The following is a 22,788-nucleotide window of genomic DNA, read 5'->3' as shown; positions in this document are numbered from 1 at the left end:
GATGCCCTTTCTTTTATACCTGTTGGGAGCGCATTCCACATTGATGTGCATAGAAAGAGAATGAGTTAAGACCTTTGTTAGTTCGGAATCTGGGTTTAACGTGGTTAGTGGAGCTCCCCCTGGTGTTGTGGTTATGGCGGTCATTTACATTAAGGAAGTAGTTTGACATGTACATGTAGCGGATTTTATAGACTAGGCTCAGTGCAAGTTGTTTAACTCTGTCCTCCACCTTGAGCCAGCCCACTTTAGAGAAGTGGTAGGAGTGAAGTGGGATCTGGGGTGGAGGTCTAGAAGTAACCTGACTAGCTTGTTCTGAGATGTTTGGAGTTTAGATTTGAGGGTTTTAACGTGGTGGTGGTAAGCTACTTTCGTAGCCACAGCTGCCCTGGGGTAGACTGACGGAAGCGTGGCTGCCAATTTGCGCCTACTGCCCCTCCGACCACCACCTATCATTCATTCACCGGTGTGAGTGGCACCGGGGGCAAGGGTGAAGTGTCCTGCCCAAGGACACAACGGCATGGTAAGAGGCGGGGAGCGAACCTGCAACCCTCAGGTTTCTGACACGGGCGCTCTACCCACTACGCCATGCCGCCCCTTTTGTGCATGATGTCACACAAGATATTTCAATAAGTGTCAAATAAAAATGAGCTGCATAATAGGAAATCAAATTGTGTACGTCCTTCGCTATGTGGTAGGTTCCGGCGGACGTTATCTCCTTCTGTTGTTGACTATTTTTTTCATACGGTGTTGATGTGGAAATGGTTGCCTCGACATTTTGTTGGAGTGGCACGAACGGAGATGTTGACATGTGGAGTAAGCACTCTTCATTCTCTAGCAGGTGACTTTTCAAATGATGCTACATATTAGCAGTAATGCTACATTTTGTAGCAACGCTTTGCCCCACAAATTACGGTTGTCTGTTCGACATCTTCCCACTTGAAGCCAAACCACCGCCAAACGATGGACCCCATGCTGTTTTTCTTGGGAATTAATTCTTCCTTCATTTGTTACCAGATTCGCACCTTCTTTCTCTTGTATTACCACTCGCACCACAGCTAACGTTATCCATGCTGCTACCTCTCTGCTCCGCGAGGGCGTATACGTATGTGACCTATGTAAGAAGGTGCGCTTGTTTTGTCTCTGTGAGAAGGAGAGACAAGAAAGAGTGATAAGAGCCTGTAGTGCAGACCTGGGCATTCTACGGCCCGCGGGCCGCATCCGGCCCTTTGCGCATCCCTGTCCGGCCCGCGTCAGGCCAATCATAAATTACAAAATACATTTAAAAAAGTATCTATGTCGAGTGTGCAATACAACGGTGCTGCTTTTGTTTTGAAAAGCGTTATTTGTATTACTTCCGTGTGGACGTATGCGCGTGTGCGATTGTGAGTGAATTGAACGGCGCAATCACAAATTACAAAATAAAGTTTAAAAAACATCTGTCGTGCGCGCAATACAACTGTGCTGCTTTTATTTTGAAATGTGTTATTTATGGCCGTATGTCCGGGGGGAACCTGTGAGTGAAGGTGCATAGAGACAAGTGATGAGACGCTAAAAAAAGAAAAGTTGATGACAAATGCCGTGTTTTCAACAAGACATGGACTGGCAAGTATTTCTTTACATAAATTAAAGGTAAAGCCGTGTGCTTAATTTGTGGTACACAGCTTGCTGTGTTTAAAGAATATCATTTTAATCGCCACTACACGATGAAACACGAGGGAGGGAAAATACCGGAATCTGTCTGATGAAGTACGCGCAAGGGAGGCTGATGCGTTGATGGTAAAACTGCAAACCCAACAAGGACTTTTTGCCATATTTCACACCCCCAGAGATGCGGCCGTCAGGACAAGTTTCGTCATTTCTCACAAAAGCGCCAGAAAAAGTAAGGCGTTTTCTGGCGGAGAGTTTATTAAGGAGTGCTTATTGGACTTTGTTGCGCTGTATGCCCGGAGACATGGACTGTTATTCGCTAACTTTGGATGAGAGCTGTGATGTACGTGACACCGCTCAGCTGCTCTTCTTCTTACGTGGGATAACTGCAGACTTTCAAATCACGGAGTAGCTGGCAGCCATGCAGTCAATTAAAGAGACAACCACAGGTAATGACTTGTTCACATAGGTAAATGCGTGTTTGGACATGTTAGGACTGAAATGGGACAAGCTGGCAGGTGTGACAATCCCATCCACTTTATTTATATAGCACATTTAAACAACAAAATGTTTCCAAAGTGCTGCACAACAATATTAAAAACAATATTAAAATATTATCCTTAGCTCCACCAATGACTGAATAAAAAGAAAAAACAATTACATATAAAACCAATATAAAACAATATAAAATAAATATGATTAAAAACTATTTTTAACAACAGATGGTTGTCCAAATCTGACGGGGAAAAATGTTGGATAATGCAGGATAAAGTGACCATCAAAAGCAATCTGCTTTTGTATAAAGTTAAGTTAGGTTAAATTAAATTATTATTATTTAATTATTATTATTATTATCATCATTATTATTTATCTTACGGTATATCAAAAATAATATTGAGCAAAATTTAATTGAAATATTGTCGTGTGGCCCTCCAGCAGTGCTCGGGTTGCTTATGCGGCCCCCGGCGAAAATTAATTGCCCACCCCTGCTGTAGTGTAATGCCCGCAGCTAAAAGCAACTGCGTGAGAACATATACTCGAATATCATGAAATAGTCATTTTCTATATCGAACAGAGACAAACCCGCGATATATCGAGTATATCGATATATCGCCCAGCCCTATTTGGAAGTATTTCAACTATATACTTAACAGAGTTTGCAAATACACCAAATATGCTATTTTAATCAATTTCTAATGGATAAAGCTTTGGCCTGGACAAGAGGTCATCAGGTGGTCCCCAACGTTCACAGAGTGTTTCGACCCTTAACCACAACACTCTCCAGTTGGTGGGTCAGCAGTGATTGGCCCGATCACTGCCTCTCTCATCCAGGCTTTTAGCTATTGTCCTCTCTTTTATGCCAGAGCCAACAGGAGGCTCTCTCTGCCGCTTCTCCCAGCCTACGAATGTCTGTTTTCCTCAAGTGATCTCTCAATCCGACTTTTGTCATCAGATTCCACACAGCAATGCTGTCCACCCCTTGTCCCGGCAGTCCTGGACAAGTTGTTCGTACTTTGTTTTCTTCCTCTCTGCCACTTCCTCACATCCCTTCTCCCACGGGACAGTAAGTTCCACCAGAATGATTTTCTTTCCCTCTGGAGACCACATAACTATGTCTGGTCTCAGAGTGGTGGACAGTACCGCCTCTGGGAAGAGGAGCTTCCTCCCCAGGTCGATCTCCATCTCCCAACCCTGGGCCAACTGCAGGAGGTTTTGCCTGGCTTGGCCTTGGACAACTGGTCTATGACCCTGTTTCACAAAGGTGATGGTGCTCAACAGGGGCTTAGTTTTGGCTGGGTGTTTCTTTCTCCTCTCTTGCTCCAAGATGTCTGTGAGCATTGCCAACACCTTGTCATGGCGCCACCTGTATCTTCCCTGGGTCAATGCTGTTTTGCACCCAGAAAGAATGTGTGTGTTCCTTTACCACCACACAACCTGCACAGCGGGTCCTCCCTCATTCCTCACCTATGCAAGTTGACTGGGGTCGGCAGGGTGTCATATACTGCTCGGAGCAGAAACGAGATACGAAACGGCTCCAGCCTCCACACACAGACACACACCTTTTTTGAGCCAAGGCACATTTTTTTCATTGATAAAATCCGGAGGCACACCAACAGCAGAAACCATTAAAAAATGAAACTCAGTTGACAGTAAAAAGTCGTCGTCACAATTGTTGTATACAACTTTAAACCATAAAGCAGTGTTTTTCAACCTTTTTTGTACCAAGACACATTTTTTGCGTTGAAAAAATCCGGAGGCACACCACCAGCAGAAATCATTAAAAAACGAAACCAAAAGTAATACCGTATTTTCCGGATAATAGGGCACTGCCGATGAGCGGGTCTGTTCAGGTTTTTTTTTCATACAAAAGGTGCACCTGATTATAGGGCGCATTAAAGGGGTCATATTATTTTTTTATTTTTATAAATGTAAAACACTTAGTTGTGGCCTACATAACATGTGATGGTGGTTATTTGGTCAAAATGTTGCATAGATTATGTTTTACAGACCATCTTCAAGCTTCTTTCTGACAGTAGCTTCAGGATGCGCCGTTTTGTGGACGGTCTTATTTACGTGGCTCACCTTCAGCAGCGTCTTCTCCCCGTCATCTTTGTTGTAGCGGTGTAGCGTGCAAGGACGGGAGTGGAAGAAGTGTCAAAAGATGGAGCTTACTGTTTTAATGACATTCAGACTTTACTTAAATCAACACCGGAGTAGCGTCTTCTCATCCGTGGCTCACTAGTGGAACAACAACGCCGGAAATGTATCTCGTGAAAAACCGTCCGACCGGAACTCTCTAATAACTAAAGTTCCGTGGGTGAATTATGTAAACCCGCGACACTGGTAGTTTTTAGCGCTTCCATAGCGAGATATAAATTAGAACTTTACGCTACTTTATATTAGAAATGGCAACAGCAGGGGATGAATGCCCCATAAGAAGAAGATAGTGAAAAAGAAGAAGCTTATCGACTACAGCATCGCCACGGACTACAGTGGCGGACCTGCGCAAATTTTCAGGACTTATGCAGATCTCAAATACACATCACAGGTACCAGAAGGTAAGAAAACTTGGTTTTGAATACTATTGTGAAACAAAACGCCAGATAATAGCTCTGCTAATGGGTGCGATTTTGCGCTCCTTATACAAACACCATTATAATACTTGTATCTCTGACTACGGTAGCCGTAATGGGCCGACAATCCATCAAGCGGTGCGGCTTCAAAGTCATACTAAAACGTTTTGACAGATTTTTGAGTGCCGTGGGTAATGTTCTTTATTTTCAATGGAATATTTACAGTTTTGGTGTTGTTTACTGGCATCATATTGCAGTCTACACGTATCTCTTATGTGTGACTACCATCTACTGGTCACACTTATCATTACACCATGTACCAATTAAAATTGCTTCGAGGTCGGTAAGGACAACCAGAATTATTCTATACATTTGGCGCACCGGGTTATAAGGCACACTGTCAATTTTTGAGAAAATGAAAGGATTTTAAGTGCGCCTTTTATAGTCCGAAAAATACGGTATATAAAGGAAATGGGTGTCCCGATTCAATAGTGATATCGAATATCTGTCCAATGGCAGCAAAGAACAAGTATTGGAATGGAAATCGGAAGTCTATTTGTTGAATTCGGCATTTAACGATTTTTATTAAAAGAAAAATGATACAATTAACTAATTTTTCAAACTGAGACTCACTGGCTTTGGCTCATTTTCTGTGAAGAACATATATCAGAATACATATTTAATGAACACAAACCATACACCCCCCCCTACACATTTCTATTACATATAAGATGTCCGGGGTCCACTGGACCCGGGGCTAATAGAAGTGTGGAAATTGATGTTCTGTGTACCACACACACACGCGCACACACACAAAGACACACACGCACACACACTCACGCAACACACACACACACACAGCAGGCCTAGACGGGGAGGACAGAGTGTAGGTACACAGAACATCAGAGGGTCAAATGTGCGACAAAATGAGCGCGGACAGTGTTGACAAACAATGTTGCAACCTTGTGTGGGAACCGCAGGTGCAGAAACACAAAATAAGAATCCCTGTGGGATGCAGAAACTGGCAGATAAATTTCCATGCAACGTTCATATTGTTGTTACTCAGCCAGTGTTTGTAGGTCTTAGACTTACTTTTTATTGTCGTTCAAATTTGAACTTTACAGTACAGATAAGAACGACATTTCGTTGCATTAGCTCGTTGGCAGTGCAGGATAAAAAAGCAATAAGGTGCAGATATAAATAAATAGATTACTGTAAAGATAAATATATTGCACTTTTGCATATGCATCTACGTTTATGGATGTATGTTATATTGTCTTTATATTGCAGCGAGTTAATCCATTTTTGGGGGGAATTGAGGGGATAATTATGATGCGTACAAGAGTCTTATGGCCTGAGGGAAGAAGCTGTTACAGAACCTGGAGGTTCTGCTACGGAGGCTGCGGAACCTCTTTCTAGAGTCCAGCAGTGAAAACAGTCCTTGGTGGGGGTGGGAGGAGTCTCTGCAGATTTTCTGAGCCCTGGTCAGGCAGCGGATTTTTGCGATCTCCTGGATAGGAGGAAGCGGAGTCCTGATGATCTTTTCCGCCGTCCTCACCACTCTCTGGAGAGACTTCCAGTCTGAGGCACTGCAGGCTCCAGTCCAGACAGAGATGCAGTTGGTCAGCAGGCTCTCTATAGTGCCTCTGTAGAATGTGCTGAGAATGGGGGGAGGGAGCTGTGCTCTTTTCATCCGACGCAAAAAGTGCATGCGCTGCTGAGCTCTTTTTACAAGAGCTCCGGTGTGTAGGGACCAGGTCATATTGTCAGTTATCTGCACCCCCAGGAACTTGGTGCTGCTTACCATCTCCACCGCTGTGCCATTGATGAAGAGTAGAGCGTGGCTGGACTGGTGCTTCCTGAAGTCGACAATGATCTCCTTGGTCTTGTCGACGTTCAGGACCCGGTTGTTGGTTCTGCACCAGTCAACCAGATGTTTCACCTCCTCCCTGTAGTCCATGTGGTTGTTGCCACGGATGAGGCCCACTACTGTCGTGTACTTCACAATGTGGTTAGTAGTGGACCTGGCGCAGCAGTCATGGGTCATCAACGTGAACAGCAGCGGACTCAGGACGCAGCCCTGGGGGGAGCCGGTGCTCAGGGAGATGGCACTGGAGGTGTTGTTGCCCACTCTCACAGATTGGGGTCTGTCTGTGAGGAAGTCAAGCAGCCAGTTGCATAGGGGGGTCCTGAATCCAAGGGGGGCCAGTTTGCTCACCAAGTGCTGCGGGATGATGGTGTTGAATGCTGGGCTGAAGTCCAGAAACAACATCCGCACGTGTGTGTCCTTTCCTTCCAGATGTGCTTAGCTCAGGTGGAGTGCAGAGGAGATGGCGTCCTCTGTGGAGCGGTTAGGGCGATAAGCAAACTGGTATGGGTCGAATGTGGGGGGAAGTCTGGAGACAATATATTCCTTTACCAGCCTCTCCAAGCACTTCATTACAGATGTTTTTTCTCCATCTAGGGGAGACCGAAAGCAATGGATGTCGAGTGGGTCTGACATAATATTGTGAAAGTCCAACACGTCAGCGAAAGTCCAGTCCATAGTGGGGCCAGCAGGAACCATCCCGAGTGGATACGGGTCAGCAGCGTAGAGATGTCCCCATCTGATGGACAGGCTAGCGGTCCACCCCGGGTTGGGAGCAGAGTAGAAAAGAAAAGAAAAGAAACGGCAGATCAACTGGTCTAAAAGGGGAGTCTATTTAAAGGCTAGAGTATACAAATGAGTTTTAAGATGAGACTTAAATGCTTCTACTGAGGTAGCATCTCTAACTTTTACCGGGAGGGCATTCCATAGTATTGGAGCCCGAATAGAAAACGCTCTATAGCCCGCAGACTTTTTTTGGGCTCTGGGAATCACTAATAAGCCGGAGTTCTTTGAACGCAGATTTCTTGCCGGGACATATGGTACAATACAATCGTCAAGATAGGCAGGAGCTTGACCGTGTAGTATTTTATATGTAAGTAGTAAAACCTTAAAGTCGCATCTTAGGTGCACAGGAAGCCAGTGCAGGTGAGCCAGTATAGGCGTAATATGATCAAACTTTCTTGTTTTTGTCAAAAGTCTAGCAGCCGCATTTTGTACCATCTGTAATCTTTTAATGCTAGACATAGGGAGGCCCGAAAACAAAACGTTACAGTAATCGAGACGAGATGTAACGAACGCATGGATAATGATCTCAGCATCGCTTGTGGACAAAATGGAACGAATTCTAGCGATATTACGTAGATGAAAAAAGGCCGTTTTAGTAACACTCTTAATGTGTGACTCAAACGAGAGAGTTGGGTCGAAGATAATACCCAGATTCTTTACCGAGTCGCCTTGTGTAATTGTTTGGTTGTCAAATGTTAAGGTGGTATTATTAAATAGATGTCGGTGTTGAGCAGGACCGATAATCAGCATTTCCGTTTTCTTAGCGTTGAGTTGCAAAAAGTTAGCGGACATCCATTGTTTAATTTCATTAAGACACGCCTCCAGCTGACTACAATCCGGCGTGTTGGTCAGCTTTAGGGGCATGTAGAGTTGGGTGTCATCAGCATAACAGTGAAAGCTAACACCGTATTTGCGTATGATGTCACCTAGCGGCAGCATGTAAATACTAAAGAGTGCAGGGCCAAGAACCGAACCCTGGGGAACTCCGCACGTTACCTTAACATAGTCCGAGGTCACATTGTTATGGGAGACACACTGCATCCTGTCAGTAAGATAAGAGTTAAACCAAGACAAGGCTAAGTCTGTCATCCCAATACGCGTTTTGATACGCTCTAATAAAATATTATGATCAACAGTATCGAAAGCGGCGCTAAGATCAAGAAGCAGCAACATAGATGAAGCATCAGAATCCATCGTTAGCAATAGATCATTAGTCATTTTTGCGAGGGCTGTCTCCGTAGAGTGATTTGCCCTGAAACCGGATTGAAAAGGTTCACAGAGATTGTTAGACGCTAAGTGTTCATTTAGCTGCTGTGCTACAATTTTTTCGAGGATTTTCGAGATAAACGGAAGGTGGGACACCGGCCGGTAGTTTACCAGGAGATCAGGATCGAGGTTAGGTCTTTTGAGTAGAGGATGAATAACCGCTTTTTTGAATGCTAGGGGAACAGTGCCGGAGGAAAGTGATAAGTTTATAATATTTAACACTGATGGACCTAATAATACAAAAAGCTCCTTGATAAGTTTCCCAGGAATTGGGTCAAGTAAACATGTTGTTTGTTTTGTCCCATTCACACAGTTTGACAATTCCTCCAATGTTATTTCATCAAAGAGAGAGAAACTATTTTGGAGGGCGGTATCCGTCGTATATACAGTCGTATTTGTGTTAATAGAACCCAGTTGTAGCTGAGATGCATTGTCTTTAATCTCTTTTCTAATGACTTCAATTTTCTTATTAAAGAAATTCATAAAGTCATCTGCTGAGTGGGTGGAGCTACTGGGAGGAGTCCCTTGTTGGGTTAGCGATGCTACTGTACTAAACAGAAATTTAGGATCATTTTTGTTGAGGTGGATGAGATTTGAGTAATATTTAGCTTTAGCTGAGGTAAGCATGCGTTTATAAGTTATTAAACTATCACACCATGCTTGATGGAAAACCTCAAGTTTAGTCGCACGCCATTTGCGTTCCAGCTTCCTACATGATAATTTCTGGGCTTTAGTTTCTTCTGTAAACCATGGGCTTTAGTTTCTTCTGTAAACCATGGGGTACGTCTTTTAGGGGCCCTTTTTAGCTTTAGCGGTGCTACACTATCAATGGTGTCGCGCAGGGCGTCATTAAAGTTGTTAGTGAGGTTATCAATAGAGCCCACATAATTTGGGAATGGTGCCATTACCGAAGGCAGTAGGTCAGTAAGAGTCGTCGTTGTGGCAGCATTAATGTTGCGGCTGCTATAGTAGTTATTATTATTATTATTAGTTTGTTGACAATGAGTCAGAACTTCGAATTTTATAAGGTAATGATCGGACATTACTTTAGTGTACGGGAGTATCGTAACTTTAGAGGGGGTGACACCCCTGACAAGCACTAGATCTATCGTATTACCGTTGCGATGCGTGGGTTCATTTATTATTTGTGTAAGACCACAGCTATCAATTATAGTCTGGAGCGCCACGCATGGAGGGTCCGATGGGGTATTCATATGGATATTAAAGTCCCCCATTATGATTATATTGTCGGCGTGCGTCACTAGATCAGCAACAAACTCTGAGAATTCACTGATGAAGTCCGAATAGGGCCCAGGGGGGCTGTAGATAACAGCCAGGTGGAGAGGCAGCGGTGTGACAAACCTCAAAGTGAGCACCTCAAACGAGTTATATTTATTATTTAGGTTAGGTGTAAGATTATAGTTTTCATTGTATATTATTGCGACGCCCCCTCCCCTTTTAAGAGGTTGATAGTTTTGCTGTCAGATCATCAATTTAAATAAATACCTAAGAATTTTGTATGTTGCACTCTGTCTATAATCCTGTTGTTGATGTTAATACAGACATCGTCCTTATTTTTATGACTTCTATTAGAAGAAAATATTATATAATGAGTTTTACTTATAATTAAGGGATAATTTATTACATTTTAGCCAGATGTCGACTTTATTCAGTTCTTCATCAATTGTTGTCTGTAAATATTTCATGTTTTTTTTTTTTTTTTAAAAAGAACAAATTTGTGTCATCAGTGAATATGATTTCGTCCAAAATATCAGAAGATTTTGTCAGGTCATTTATATAGGTAATAAAAAGAAGAGGACCCATTATTGAACCCTGTGGTACTCCACATTTGATAGTTTTATGTTGAGATTTCCTGCTGCTAATTTTCACATATTGCTCTCTCTCAGATAGATAGCTTCTGAACCAACGGAGGGCAACACCCCCGATACCATAATGCTCAAGTTTGCCCAACAAAATGTCAAAGTTACTGGTATCAAAACACTTTTGAAAAGTCAAGGAAGACACTAACTCCACACTTGCCTTTGTCAAGAGCGTCATTAACTTTTTCGATGAGATCTAAAGTTGCCATACAGGTTGTGCTCTGTTTTCTAAAACCATACTGACATGGAGTTTGAATACACATTTTATTCATGAAACCACTTAACCTATCATATATGACCCGCTCTGATACTTTGGAACTTTGGAAAAAGTGGGTAGTACTGATATGGGTCGATAATTTTGCATATTATTTTTATCCCCTGGTACAAAATGTGGGATGATTGTTGCAGTCTTGATTTCCTTAGGTACTATTCCATGATAAATTGATAGATTGATGCAATGGACCAGTAGGTCACTTATTTATTGTGCTATAAATTTGACAATTTGCTACATATCCAATCCCTTCCTTCTGTATCATTTTGTGACCAAATTAAGTATTAATGTAATCATCTATCAATTCATCCATTTTCTATTGCTTGTCCCTTTTGGGGTCGCGGCAGGGCAGGAGCCTGGACAAGTTGCCACATCATCGCAGGGCCAACACAAATAGTGATATATAGTAATAATGGAAGTAACCATTTGAAATGATACAACCTTGTATTTCTCATTGCTGTTGAATTGTTTACCATTGTACTGTATTTGGAAGATAAATTACTTTTAGTTATCCCGAAAAACAAAAACATTTTGTGGGTTCTCATCTCTGTTAGAAAATTTGAATAAGTATTTAACATCTTACTGTTACTTTGCGGGACTTCTCACTAGCGAGTCACAAGTAGGAAGGCAACGTCCGTGTATCCTGTGTGTGTAAACTATTGGTCCCGCTCTCCGCCCACAGAGACAAAGATTGTGAATGACTGAAAAGAGTTCAGTTAATTCTATTGTTAAATAAACACGCTCAGGTGCTGAGAGCGATGCACATAGTGAGAGACCTCTTTCTCTCTGTTTGAAACGAGAGATGAAGAAAACAAGCACACACGTACATAGCAATTTATTGACAGCAAAGTGAGCATTTTCCTTTTTTGTTCAGTGAATTGACTTATTGACTATTGGCCCAGGCCTACTGTGATGGCTGTTACGGTCCGCTTGCAATAAGGCCATATGAGGGTTAATGAACCATTGTACAGTATCCAAAGGCTAAAGCTGCTCTATGCCGGTTGGCGCACACTAACAATTGGCACTACCACCACCTAATCACCGGTAATGGCAAAATTACCATAAACAAATAACTAATAAAGTTACTAGTTCGGGTGTCTTAAAGACCTACTGAAACCCACTACTACCGACCACGCAGTCTGATAGTTTATATATCAATGATGAAATCTTAGCATTGCAACACATGCCAATACGGCCGGGTTAACTTATAAAGTGCAATTTTAAATTCCCCGGGGAACTTCCGGTTGAAAACGTCTAGATATGATGACGTTTGCGCGTGACGTCAATGGTTGAAACGGAAGTATTCGGACACATTGTATCCAATACAAACATCTCTGTTTTCATCGCAAAATTCCACAGTATTCTGGACATCTGTGTTGGTGAATCTTTTGCAATTTGTTTAATGAACAATGGAGACTGCAAAGAAGAAAGCTGTAGGTGGGATCGGTGTATTAGCGGCTGGCTGCAGCAACACAACCAGGAGAACTTTGATTTGGATAGCAGACGCACTATCCGACGCTAGCCGCCGACCGCATCGGTGATCGGGTGAAGTCCTTCGTCGCGCCGTCGATCGCTGGAACGCAGGTGAGCACGGGTGTTGAGCAGATGAGGGCTGGCGTAGGTGGATAGCTAATGTTTTTAGCATAGCTCTGTGAGGTCCCGTAGCTAAGTTAGCTTCAATGGCGTCGTTAGCAACAGCATTGTTAAGCTTCGCCAGGCTGGAAAGCATTAACCGTGTAGTTACAGGTCCAGGGTTTAATAGTATTGTTGATTTTCTGTCTATCCTTCCAGTCAGGGGCTTATTTATTTTGTTTCTATCTGCATTTAAGCCCGATGCTATCACGTTAGCTCCGTAGCTAAAGTGTTTCGCCGATGTATTGTCGTGGAGATAAAAGTCACTGTGAATGTCTCGACTCTCATTTTCTAGAGGATATAGTATCCGAGGTGGTTTAAAATACAAATCCGTGATCCACAATAGAAAAAGGAGAAAGTGTGGAATCCAATGAACCCTTGTACCTAAGTTACGGTCAGAGCGAAAAAAGATACGTCCTGCACTGCACTCTAGTCCTTCACTCTAACGTTCCTCATCCACGAATCTTTCATCCTTCCTCAAATTAATGGGGTAATCGTCGCTTTCTCGGTCCGAACGGCTCTCGCTGCTGGTGTAAACAATAGGGAAATGTGAGGAGCCTTTCAACCTGTGACGTCACGCTACTTCCGGTACAGGCAAGGCTTTTTTTATCAGCGACCAAAAGTTGCGAACTTTATCGTCAATGTTCTCTACTAAATCCTTTCAACAAAAATATGGCAATATCGCGAAATGATCAAGTATGACACATAGAATGGATCTGCTATCCCCGTTTAAATAAAACAATTTCATTTCAGTAAGCCTTTAATCCAATATTGATATTTGATATCGGTCCGGAAAAAAACAAGTATCATATTAGACCAGCTTGCATCTAAAATCTGTGATATAAGCTCCAATACAGCATTCTTGCCGCACGTTTACTTGTCCAAAATTGGAAAGCCAGTTAACATCTAAACGTCCTCTAATAAGCACACAAGTTTTTTAGTGAAGTCATTTACAAAAGGTAAACATGGTAGGCTAGGCTACTAAGAGCTAGCAGCTACAGTTAAACATAGATGTCCTATGCACACACTTGGACACATCATCAGTGTTGTTACCTGGCTTCACTGGGTGTTTTGGTTCTTGCAACAGACATCCTCTGCCAGGCAACCTGTCTGGGGTTGATCAAGCCCCGGCCTGTGCCCCCACTTGTTCCCCCTCTTCAGCCAGTGCCATCTTGATGCTTTTTCTGCTACCTTTACTTCTGACTGGAGGACTCTCCTCCTGCTTTGCCCTGTGATGCTCAAAGTTTCATAGGCCTTGCTAGGTTAATGGCCCTCAAATTCCCGACAGCCCACATCTACCGGCAGGCACCCGGTCTTAAACAAGCTCCTGATATTTTGCCCTTTACCTATCTTGAGCCTCCTCCATCCTTTCCTACCAGAGCACAGTTAGCTCCAACAAGATCAGTTACCTTATGGTGCCTGAGACCAGGATGATGTCTGGTCTCAAGGCAGACGGTGTGAAAAAATGTGTGATTCTCAGCCACTGCTCCAGGTCAACTGACATCACCCAGCTTTGGGCAGCTGAAAATCCCACATTTCCAAGAAGGGCCTTATACTCCAGACGAGCCTCAGCCTGTTGCACTGCCTCGGCTGTCTTCCACTTCCTCCCTGTCCTCACAATATTGCTTGCCCCAGAGACTTTATCTCTCGATCCGGTGTACTAGAGATGCTCTGTTGCTCGAGTCACAACAAACTCCCTGACAGAGTTAAATGGGAGCCTGAGCTTGTTGGTGTTCAATCAATGTTTATTTATATAGCCCTAAATCACAAGTGTCTCAAAGGGCTGTACAAGCCACAACGACATCCTCGGTACAGAGCCCACATACGGGCAAGGAAAAACTCACCCCAGTGGGACGTCGGTGAATGACTATGAGAAACCTTGGAGAGGACCGCATATGTGGGTAACCCCCCCCCTCTAGGGGAGACCGAAAGCAACGGATGTCGAGTGGGTCTGACATAACATTGTGAAAGTCCAGTCCACAGTGGATCCAACACATCAGCGGGAGTCCAGTCCACAGCGGGGCCAACAGGAAACCATCCCGAGCGGAGACGGGTCAGCAGCGCAGAGATGTCCCCAACCGATGCACAGGCTAGTGGTCCACCCGGGGTCCCGGCTCTGGACAGCCAGCACTTCATCCATGGCCACCGGACCTATGCAACTCCCCCTCGCAAGGGACAGGGGAGAAGAGGAGAGAAGAAAAGAAACGGCAGATCAACTGGTCTAAAAAAGGGGGGGTCTATTTAAAGGCTAGATTATACAAATGAGTTTTAAGATGGGACTTAAATGCTTCCACATACAGGAGCGGGATTTAGTGGGTTTGAAGCTCATGCGTGCCCTGGACATAAGCTTCTCCAACCCCTGGAGTATCCACCTGCCTCCTGGCACGGTAGTTGTTGTAACCCTGAGATCGTCCATAAAGGCCCTGATTGGTGGTCGTCTTGATGAGCGGGCTGCAGCACGAAGGATCAGCCGACTTAACAAGCATGTTCATTGCCAACGCAAATAGGGTAACGGAGATGGTGCAGCTTTGATTATCCCCACTTCAAGTCGTTGCAAATCTGATATTGTCTGGCCAAAAGAGACCCTCAGGCCGAACTCCCTGTAATAGTCCAAGATTAGATGTTTTATCTTCTTGCTAACATGATGCTTGTCCAAGTGCCACTTCAATTAACTTATGCGAGATTGGGCCATAGGCGTTTGTGAGATCCAGCCGGCCCTCTTTGCAGTTATAAACCAGTCTTTTCCTGGTTGTCACTGGTCAAACCAGAATATTTAGTTTAACGTCCATTTCTTATGCCCAAGCTTGGACACATCAGTGTTGTTGCCTGGCTTCACCGGGAGTTATAGGTCTTGCAACAGACATCCTCTACCAGGCAACCTGACTGGGTTTGATCAAGCCCTGGCCTGTGTCCACGTGACTTACGGCCCCCACTTGTCTTCCCTCTTCAGCCAGAGCCGTCTTTATGCCTTACCTGCTGCCTCCACGTCTGACTAGATGGCTCTCCTCTTGCTTTGCCCTGTGATGCCCAAACTTCCATAGGCCTTGCTAAGGGAATGCCCTGCAAATTTCGACAGCCCACCTCTACCGACATATGCACCTGGTCTTCCACCCATTTTTAATTTTATTTAAAAAAAATTCCAACAGCTAAGCACACAAGAATGCATAATACATGTCCTTAGTTTAACAATATTGCAGTCTATTACAAAACATTTGTCACTATAAACAAGTATCAAATAACTATTATTGCATATTACTTACAGATAGAAATTCTCCCAGGCAGAAGTGTATTACAAAGTATCCAATAACAACTTACTGTGTCATGAGCTTAACCTAATGGACTATTGAAGCCACTAGGTATCCCCCCAAAAAACGATAGCACTCAAACTTAAAGACAGCGTTAGTCCATTCCAAAATAAATTAGTGTTTTTTATAACTGTGTTCTGACTAATTTCACTTTATCAATACGGTGGCTGAGAAGGGTCTCAACAAATACTAGACACAAAAACTTTCAGCAACAACAAATGCAAACGCCACAACACATCATAAAACCACAACGCAATAATTTTCAGCCACAACACGGTTAAAAAATACACTACAAATGCAAACGCCTCATAAACAGAAAGCCACAACACAGCAACTTTACTCCACAACACAACAACATAAAGCCACGAAAGTAAGTGAAAGTAAACTGTCACTTTCTGTTCCTCTGTCACTTTCGTTATGTACCTCACTTCAGTTGTCGCTTATGTGGCTTAACGTAGTTGTGTTGTGGCTTTATTTTGTTGTACTACATACAGCAGGTTTCACAAATAATGGCGTCTGTGGAGAATTTTTAACTTCACTTTTTTGTTATATTGCGATTTGAAATTTTGTGATGTTTCAAAATACAGTGTTATTTGATGTTGTTTGTGGGGGTGGTAAGAAAGCCTCAGTGGGAGAAGTATTTAGTAGCTGTAAAGGTTTGGTTTCGAAAAGTTGGAAAACAGTTATTTTGATCTCTTGCTATTAGCTAATGCTAGCAAGTAAGTCCAGACGTTTTTGGGCAGATCTTATGGCATTTTCTACGCCATCTAGCGGCATGGAGGGTCGTAGCTTCAATCAATCATTCAATCAATGTTTACTTATATAGCCCTAAATCACAAGCTTAAATTTTGCTCACAACTAGACTGTTCGTATCTCAAAATATTCATAAGTTAAGGTACCAGTGTAAATGACACATTTCTTCCCTTGATTTCCTCATTAGCTTTATCGGAAGCATTCAACCTTTAAGTGTGGTCCTCCTTGAGATTTCACCCGGCAGTGTGTGTGATGTGAGCGGGTGGATATCATATGAAATTCAGTTCTCCCACATGTGTAATTAAACCAAACAACTGAATCATTCATTCATTGCTGGAGGTAGTTTGTGCTACACTTCAGCTTCTCATATTAATTCATGTTCCGTGTGTGTTTTTTGTTGTTAGGCTACATCTGCAGCAGTAAATTGGCACCAGTGAGTCAGTATATGGCAACAGTGCTTTTGTGTCTTTTTGGAGTGGCGTGTCTGCGAGGTGAGATGACACTTATTCAGTCCCTTGGTGCATGAGTCCAAATGTACGCTGCCAATAATATATCATTAAGAGTGAGACATCTGTACCCTGTGTAGCACAATTGTGGGTTTTTTAGCCTCACTTCATCTTTTTTTCCTCTTCAAGGCTGGGGAAGATGGAGGAGTGCAGAATATCTTCACTTTATTTCCATTTTGGAGGAGGCAAAGACAAATCACTCACCAGCTAACAAGGTGAGGATGTGTCAGCTTCACAAAAGGATTGGGAGAAGTGTAAATTAGTCTTTTTCATAACGTCTGCTGAACGTCTGCTGTCTTCCTTCCTAAAACTATGTAGAAAAAACTGAGATGCTACGATTTTGACTTCTCTCAATGGCCTGCAGATTTCCGCTGGGCAGAGGCAAACAACCCGTAAGATTTTGTCATTATTGGTTGAATAAATGAATAGGCTATTTTACTAAAGCTGACTCTTAGCACTGTGTCATATCTGTAATTGTAAGAGAAAACGTGTCTTGTCCACTAACCTTTAGAAATGAAAAATGTTCATATGTAAAAATTAAAAAAAAATCATATCTTTGTTTTTAAAGGGGAACTGCCCTTATTTGAAATTTTTCCTATAATTTACAATTCTTCTGTGCATATAATGGAGCCAATTGGAGCCATGACTTCATTGCGTCAATTGCATTTATTCTGACCATAAAACACCATCACCTTGACATCGTCAGCTGGTGAGCTGCTTTTCTCGACTCTGAGCTTGTGAAAGTTAATTGCAAATTATAAATCGTACCTCTCACCTTGATAGTGGACAAAAACCGAGAAGTTGATCAACTTTGACAGCCAATTTAAACCCGCAGATGGCAAGAAAGATAGGCGAAAGATGCTGGTTTGCACCCACCAAGTTATTCTTCATCTAAACAGGAAATATATCAACATCCTTACAGTCGGCATCCCGAGCAGACATTATACAGTCAGTGATTGTTTTATTATGTTTGTTGGCTCTCATGAAGTCTATATACTTTGCAGTCAGTGTTGCAGTTGAAGGAATAAGTTAACGTTGTGATGCGTCTATAAAATGAATGCGCCATTCTATGCTTAAAATGAGAAAAAATACATAAATATACAATTTTATTATGAATGTGCTTGTTACTACGTTACATATATACTAACAGCGTGTTTATAAAACGTTGAAATGTTTGTGTTTGTTGGCAGAATAGAACGACTCCTATTACCTCCATTGTAAGCAGACTTTTGTTTGCATTTATTTACTCGTTAGAATGAATAAAAAAAGAAAGACTTGTATGCTTGTCTTACATAAGAATTGTGAATGATAGATTTTTTCAACATCCAAAAAAGTGCAGTTCCCCTTTAAATTGAAAGTAAAAAATGCGGGGAAAAATATGTTGAAAAAGTATATTATATTGTTTGAATATTTCTTATATATTATACACTTAAAAACATCTTAAAAAAACTAAAATTTTAATAAAGAATCTAAAAAGAATTAGTTGCCAGTTAAATTCTTCAAAGAACATTTTTTTATTCCTTCTAAGTTCTGACACTTTTCTTTCTTTTTTTTTTTTTATACAGTGTTAAACAACAGGTTTTTCTAGTTAGCTGCCCCTCAAATTTTTGAAAAATCCGATGTAATATACAATCTGTAGAATTATATTTGAAGTTCATTTAATTTTGGGTATAAGTTATGGGAAAACTGCAAAAAGGGCTGCTCAAAAAAAACTTTAAAAAAAATTCACATCCGAGTCGCAATTATTTTTTCTGATTCATAACCAATTCCTAATTTTCAATAATTGGAAAAACTTTTCTAAAGTTACTTACTTGCTGTCATACGTCAACAGCCAAAAGCAGCTTTTGTAACCTGTTTTGAAAAGTGTTTTATTATAACTTTTATGGCAAATAATGTATCACAGGAATCGGTTTGAATCAGGAATCGTGGGGAATCGATAATCAATTCTGAATCAATTCGTCACTCTACGAACCTGAACCAAATCGTGAGTTGTTGTAAGATTTCCATCTCTACTTTTTAGCCACTTTTGCACTGCATAATATCGGCTCAGCTCTGTGGTTTGGCTGTTCAATTTGTATAAAACAGTCCTGCTGGAAACTGTATAAAACAAGCAACACTGCAGGTATCAGTTGTAACAAGACACACTTACAAATGACAACAATAACGGCGACGGATCGCTTGTGGCTGTTAACAAAATAACAAATGATCCGAGAGGAGAAGGAGGGCAGCCGCAGCAAAGTGGACACTGTGGAAAAGCTGAGGCATAGCAACAGGAAGAGAAAACATTTAAAACGTTTCTCATTTTGTATTCGCGTATCCCCAAATGTCAGCAGTGGTTTATGTCACACATGTTATGCTGTGCCTTTTAGTGTCGTGTTTTCCAGTGGAAAAGGAATTGGTCCGCCATCGTTTCTTTGGCCGTAATGTTTTCTCAGCTCATCAGCGTGATGTAAGTATGTTAACTATGTGTGACAGGAAGCTTTCCAAGGCCGGCGTGTCTCTGCTGAAGCCCGAGCCCAGACTGAGAGGAGCAGCAGACGGCGTGCTTCGCTCCGTGCGCACTCTGCCATGCCACGTCGTCAGGTGTTCCTCGCGTCTAACAGCTTGTTGCACTGTGCGGCACATGGTCGTCATCATCATTTATGTTCCAGTTTTCTCATCGCTCACTCGTTTGGGAGGAGGATGCTGTATCCTGGCTCTGTGGGATTGCTGCAGAAAGCCATGAGGCCCATGCTCCAGCAAGGCCAGGCTAAGCTAATAGAGGAGGTAACAAGCACACACTCTCTAAACTCCTTTAACAGCTTCTAATAAAGACGCCTCCCGCTTTCCGTCTGTCACAGTTTGAAGGGCAGAGGAACAAGATGATAGCATGTGACGGCAATGAGATCGACACCATGTTTGTGGATCGAAGGGAAGGCGGGGGACGCAAGGGTCAGACCCTGGTAAATGACTGCACACATGATGCCATCTGTGTGTGTGTGTCTCCACTCACATTTGTGTTCCGCCCGCAGGTCATCTGCTGCGAAGGCAATGCCGGCTTCTACGAGGTGGGGTGCATGAACACCCCCCTAGAAGGTGAGAACCGGTTCTCACAAGTGTCATGTGACGCGCAGTTGAGTCACTTTGCGGGGGTTTGAATGCTGTTGTGTTTTCATGCACATTGCAGGCGGCTACTCCGTCCTGGGATGGAACCATCCGGGCTTCGGAGGCAGTACGGTAAACAGCAATCTTGCTGCCATAATGTGCTACTGATCGGACAGCAGGGGAAGCGACTGTTGGAATTGTAGATAACATCAGCAGAGGGATTGTATCTAATTCCTCTACGGGAGCTTATTAATGTACAAATCATGTTTTGTTTATCTTGTCTTCCAGGGGGTGCCTTTTCCACAGAATGAGGCCAACGCCATGGATGTTGTTATTCAGTTTGCGATACACAAGCTGGGCTTCCAGCTCAACAACATAGTCGTATATGCCTGGTCCATAGGCGGATTCACAGGTACACAAACACAACAATACTATCTTATTATTGGCGTCTTACAGTACGATATTGTCACAGTATCAGGCCACAATATAATATTGTTGTATTGCCCAAAAACAAAAGACTTGGTGAAAATGTCATAGTGTGTAAAATTAAGTGACAGGAATGGCCTACTGAAACCCACTACTACCGACCACGCAGTCTGATAGTTTATATATCAATGATGAAATCTTAACATTGCAACACATGCCAATACGGCCGGGTTAACTTATAAAATGCAATTTTAAATTTCCCGCTAAACTTCCGGTTGAAAACGCCTTTGGATGATGACGTATGCGCGTGAGGTAGCCAGTGAAACAGAAGTATCGGTACCCCCTTGGATCCAATACAAAATAGCTCTGTTTTCATATCATAATTCCACAGTATTCTGGACATCTGTGTTGGTGAATCTTTTGCAATTTGTTTAATGCACAATGGAGACTGCAAAGAAGAAAGTTGTAGGTGGGATCGGCGTATTAGCGGCGGACTACAGCAACACAACCAGGAAGACAGAGATGGATAGCAGACGCGTTAGCCGCCGAACTCACCTTAACTTCCTCCGTCTCGCCGACCGCATCTGTGATCGGGTGAAGTCCTTCATCGCACCATTGATCGCTGGAACGCAGGTGAGCACGGGTGTTGATGAGCAGATGAGGGCTGGCTGGCGTAGGTGGATAGCTAATGTTTTTAGCATAGCTCTGTGAGGTACGGTTGCTAAGTTAGCTTCAATGGCGTCGTTAGCAACAACATTGTTAACCTTCGCCAGGCTAGAAAGCATTAACCGTGTATTTACAGGTCCATGGTTTAATAGTATTGTTGATCTTCTGTCTATCCTTCCAGTCAGGGATATATTTATTTTGTTTCTATATGCAGTTAAGCACAATGCTATCACGTTAGTTCCGTAGCTTAAGTGTTTCGTCGATGTATTGTCGTGGAGATAAAAGTCACCGTGAATGTCCATTTCGCGTTCTCGACTCTCATTTTCAAGAGGATATAGTATCCGAGGTGGTTTAAAATACAAATCCGTGATCCACAATAGAAAAAGGAGAGAGTGTGGAATCCAATGAGCCAGTTTGTACCTAAGTTTCGGTCAGAGCGAAAAAAGATATGTCTTGCACTGCATTCTAGTCATTCACTCTATCGTTCCTCATCCACGAACCTTTCATCCTTGCTCAAATGAATGGGGTAATCTTTGCTTTCTCGGTCCGAATCGCTCTAGCTGCATTGTAAACAATAGGAAAATGTGAGGAGCTGTTCAATTGACTACGTCACGTTACTTACGGTAGGGGCAAGGCTTTTTTTTATCAGATACCAAAAGTTGCGATTTTTATCGTCGTTGTTCTCTACTAAATCCTTTCAGCAAAAATATGGCAATATCGGGAAATGATCAAGTATGACACATAGAATGGATCTGCTATGCCCGTTTAAATAAAAAAATGTCATTTCAGTAGGCCTTTTAGGATAAACACACTTACTGTCATTGAACACAAACATAATGCTCAAATGTTCTAATCATATTAATTACAGCTAACGAGTATTTTAAATGCAAAAAATTGTGCAGTAACACCCCTTGTTTCAATAAATATATTTTTTAAAAACCTTATGTTTTTAAACATCCAGTGTTTACAAATGTAAGACAATAATGTTCACTTTAGTGTCTTCCAAGTTACTTTCTGATAAGCAGTGTCCTCTGCAGTGGACATTTTTTCAATATCAGTTTTTCAAAATGCTGTTTCTCAGAAAAAGTTCACTCTTAATAATGTAAATACCTCACAAATTGATTTTTAGCCTCGCTGGCTTCGAATATATTTTCCGGGTGATGGTTTATCCATTAGTTTCTTATATTACTTGTGTTCCCACGCTCCCATCCGGTGTTTCCCTCCGCGCCGTGCACCATGACTTGGTCTGTGTCGGCTTGGAAACACTCGAAATGGAGGTGGCGTGCTTTGCTTTGCAGTACGCAGACTTTGTTGCCTCCACCAAAGAGGTTATGTTTTCACCAGAGTTTGTTTGTCCGTTTGTTAGCAACATAACTTAAAACGTTATGGATGGATTTTGATAACATTTTTCAGGAAATGTCAGGGAAAAACTTTTCCCTTTTGATATACTACAAACACAATTCTCCCGCATGCTTCCTCTTTTTCTCCCCTTTACGGAATCTCAAACCCCACCTTGCCGGTGCCGCGCTGCGCAGAGGATTTTGAGATATGAAGTTTATTTTCAAATCGGCCTAAGCAAAAGCACCCGAAAAAAAGCACACTCACCAAGTTTTCGTTGGATACGG

At 42.5% G+C, this 22,788-nt stretch overlaps 1 protein-coding gene across 1 annotated transcript in view; it reads left to right on the top strand.

Moving 5' to 3' along the window:
* Positions 1-22,788, top strand: part of abhd16a (abhydrolase domain containing 16A, phospholipase) — a 41,849-nt gene that overhangs the window by 2,046 nt on the left and 17,015 nt on the right. Inside the window, exons 4-12 of the mRNA XM_062063877.1 lie at positions 16,886-16,972; positions 17,117-17,202; positions 17,306-17,379; positions 19,463-19,570; positions 19,639-19,753; positions 19,828-19,929; positions 19,999-20,062; positions 20,154-20,203; positions 20,360-20,483. Of these exons, the coding sequence (XP_061919861.1) occupies positions 16,886-16,972; positions 17,117-17,202; positions 17,306-17,379; positions 19,463-19,570; positions 19,639-19,753; positions 19,828-19,929; positions 19,999-20,062; positions 20,154-20,203; positions 20,360-20,483 (810 nt within the window). The remainder of the gene's footprint in view (positions 1-16,885; positions 16,973-17,116; positions 17,203-17,305; positions 17,380-19,462; positions 19,571-19,638; positions 19,754-19,827; positions 19,930-19,998; positions 20,063-20,153; positions 20,204-20,359; positions 20,484-22,788) is intronic.

The sequence above is a fragment of the Entelurus aequoreus genome, linkage group LG11 (assembly GCF_033978785.1).
Source record: "Entelurus aequoreus isolate RoL-2023_Sb linkage group LG11, RoL_Eaeq_v1.1, whole genome shotgun sequence".
Lineage (NCBI taxonomy): Eukaryota > Metazoa > Chordata > Actinopteri > Syngnathiformes > Syngnathidae > Entelurus > Entelurus aequoreus.
The sequence above is the reverse complement of the archived record's forward strand: the minus strand, read 5'-3'. Positions and strand labels throughout refer to the sequence as shown.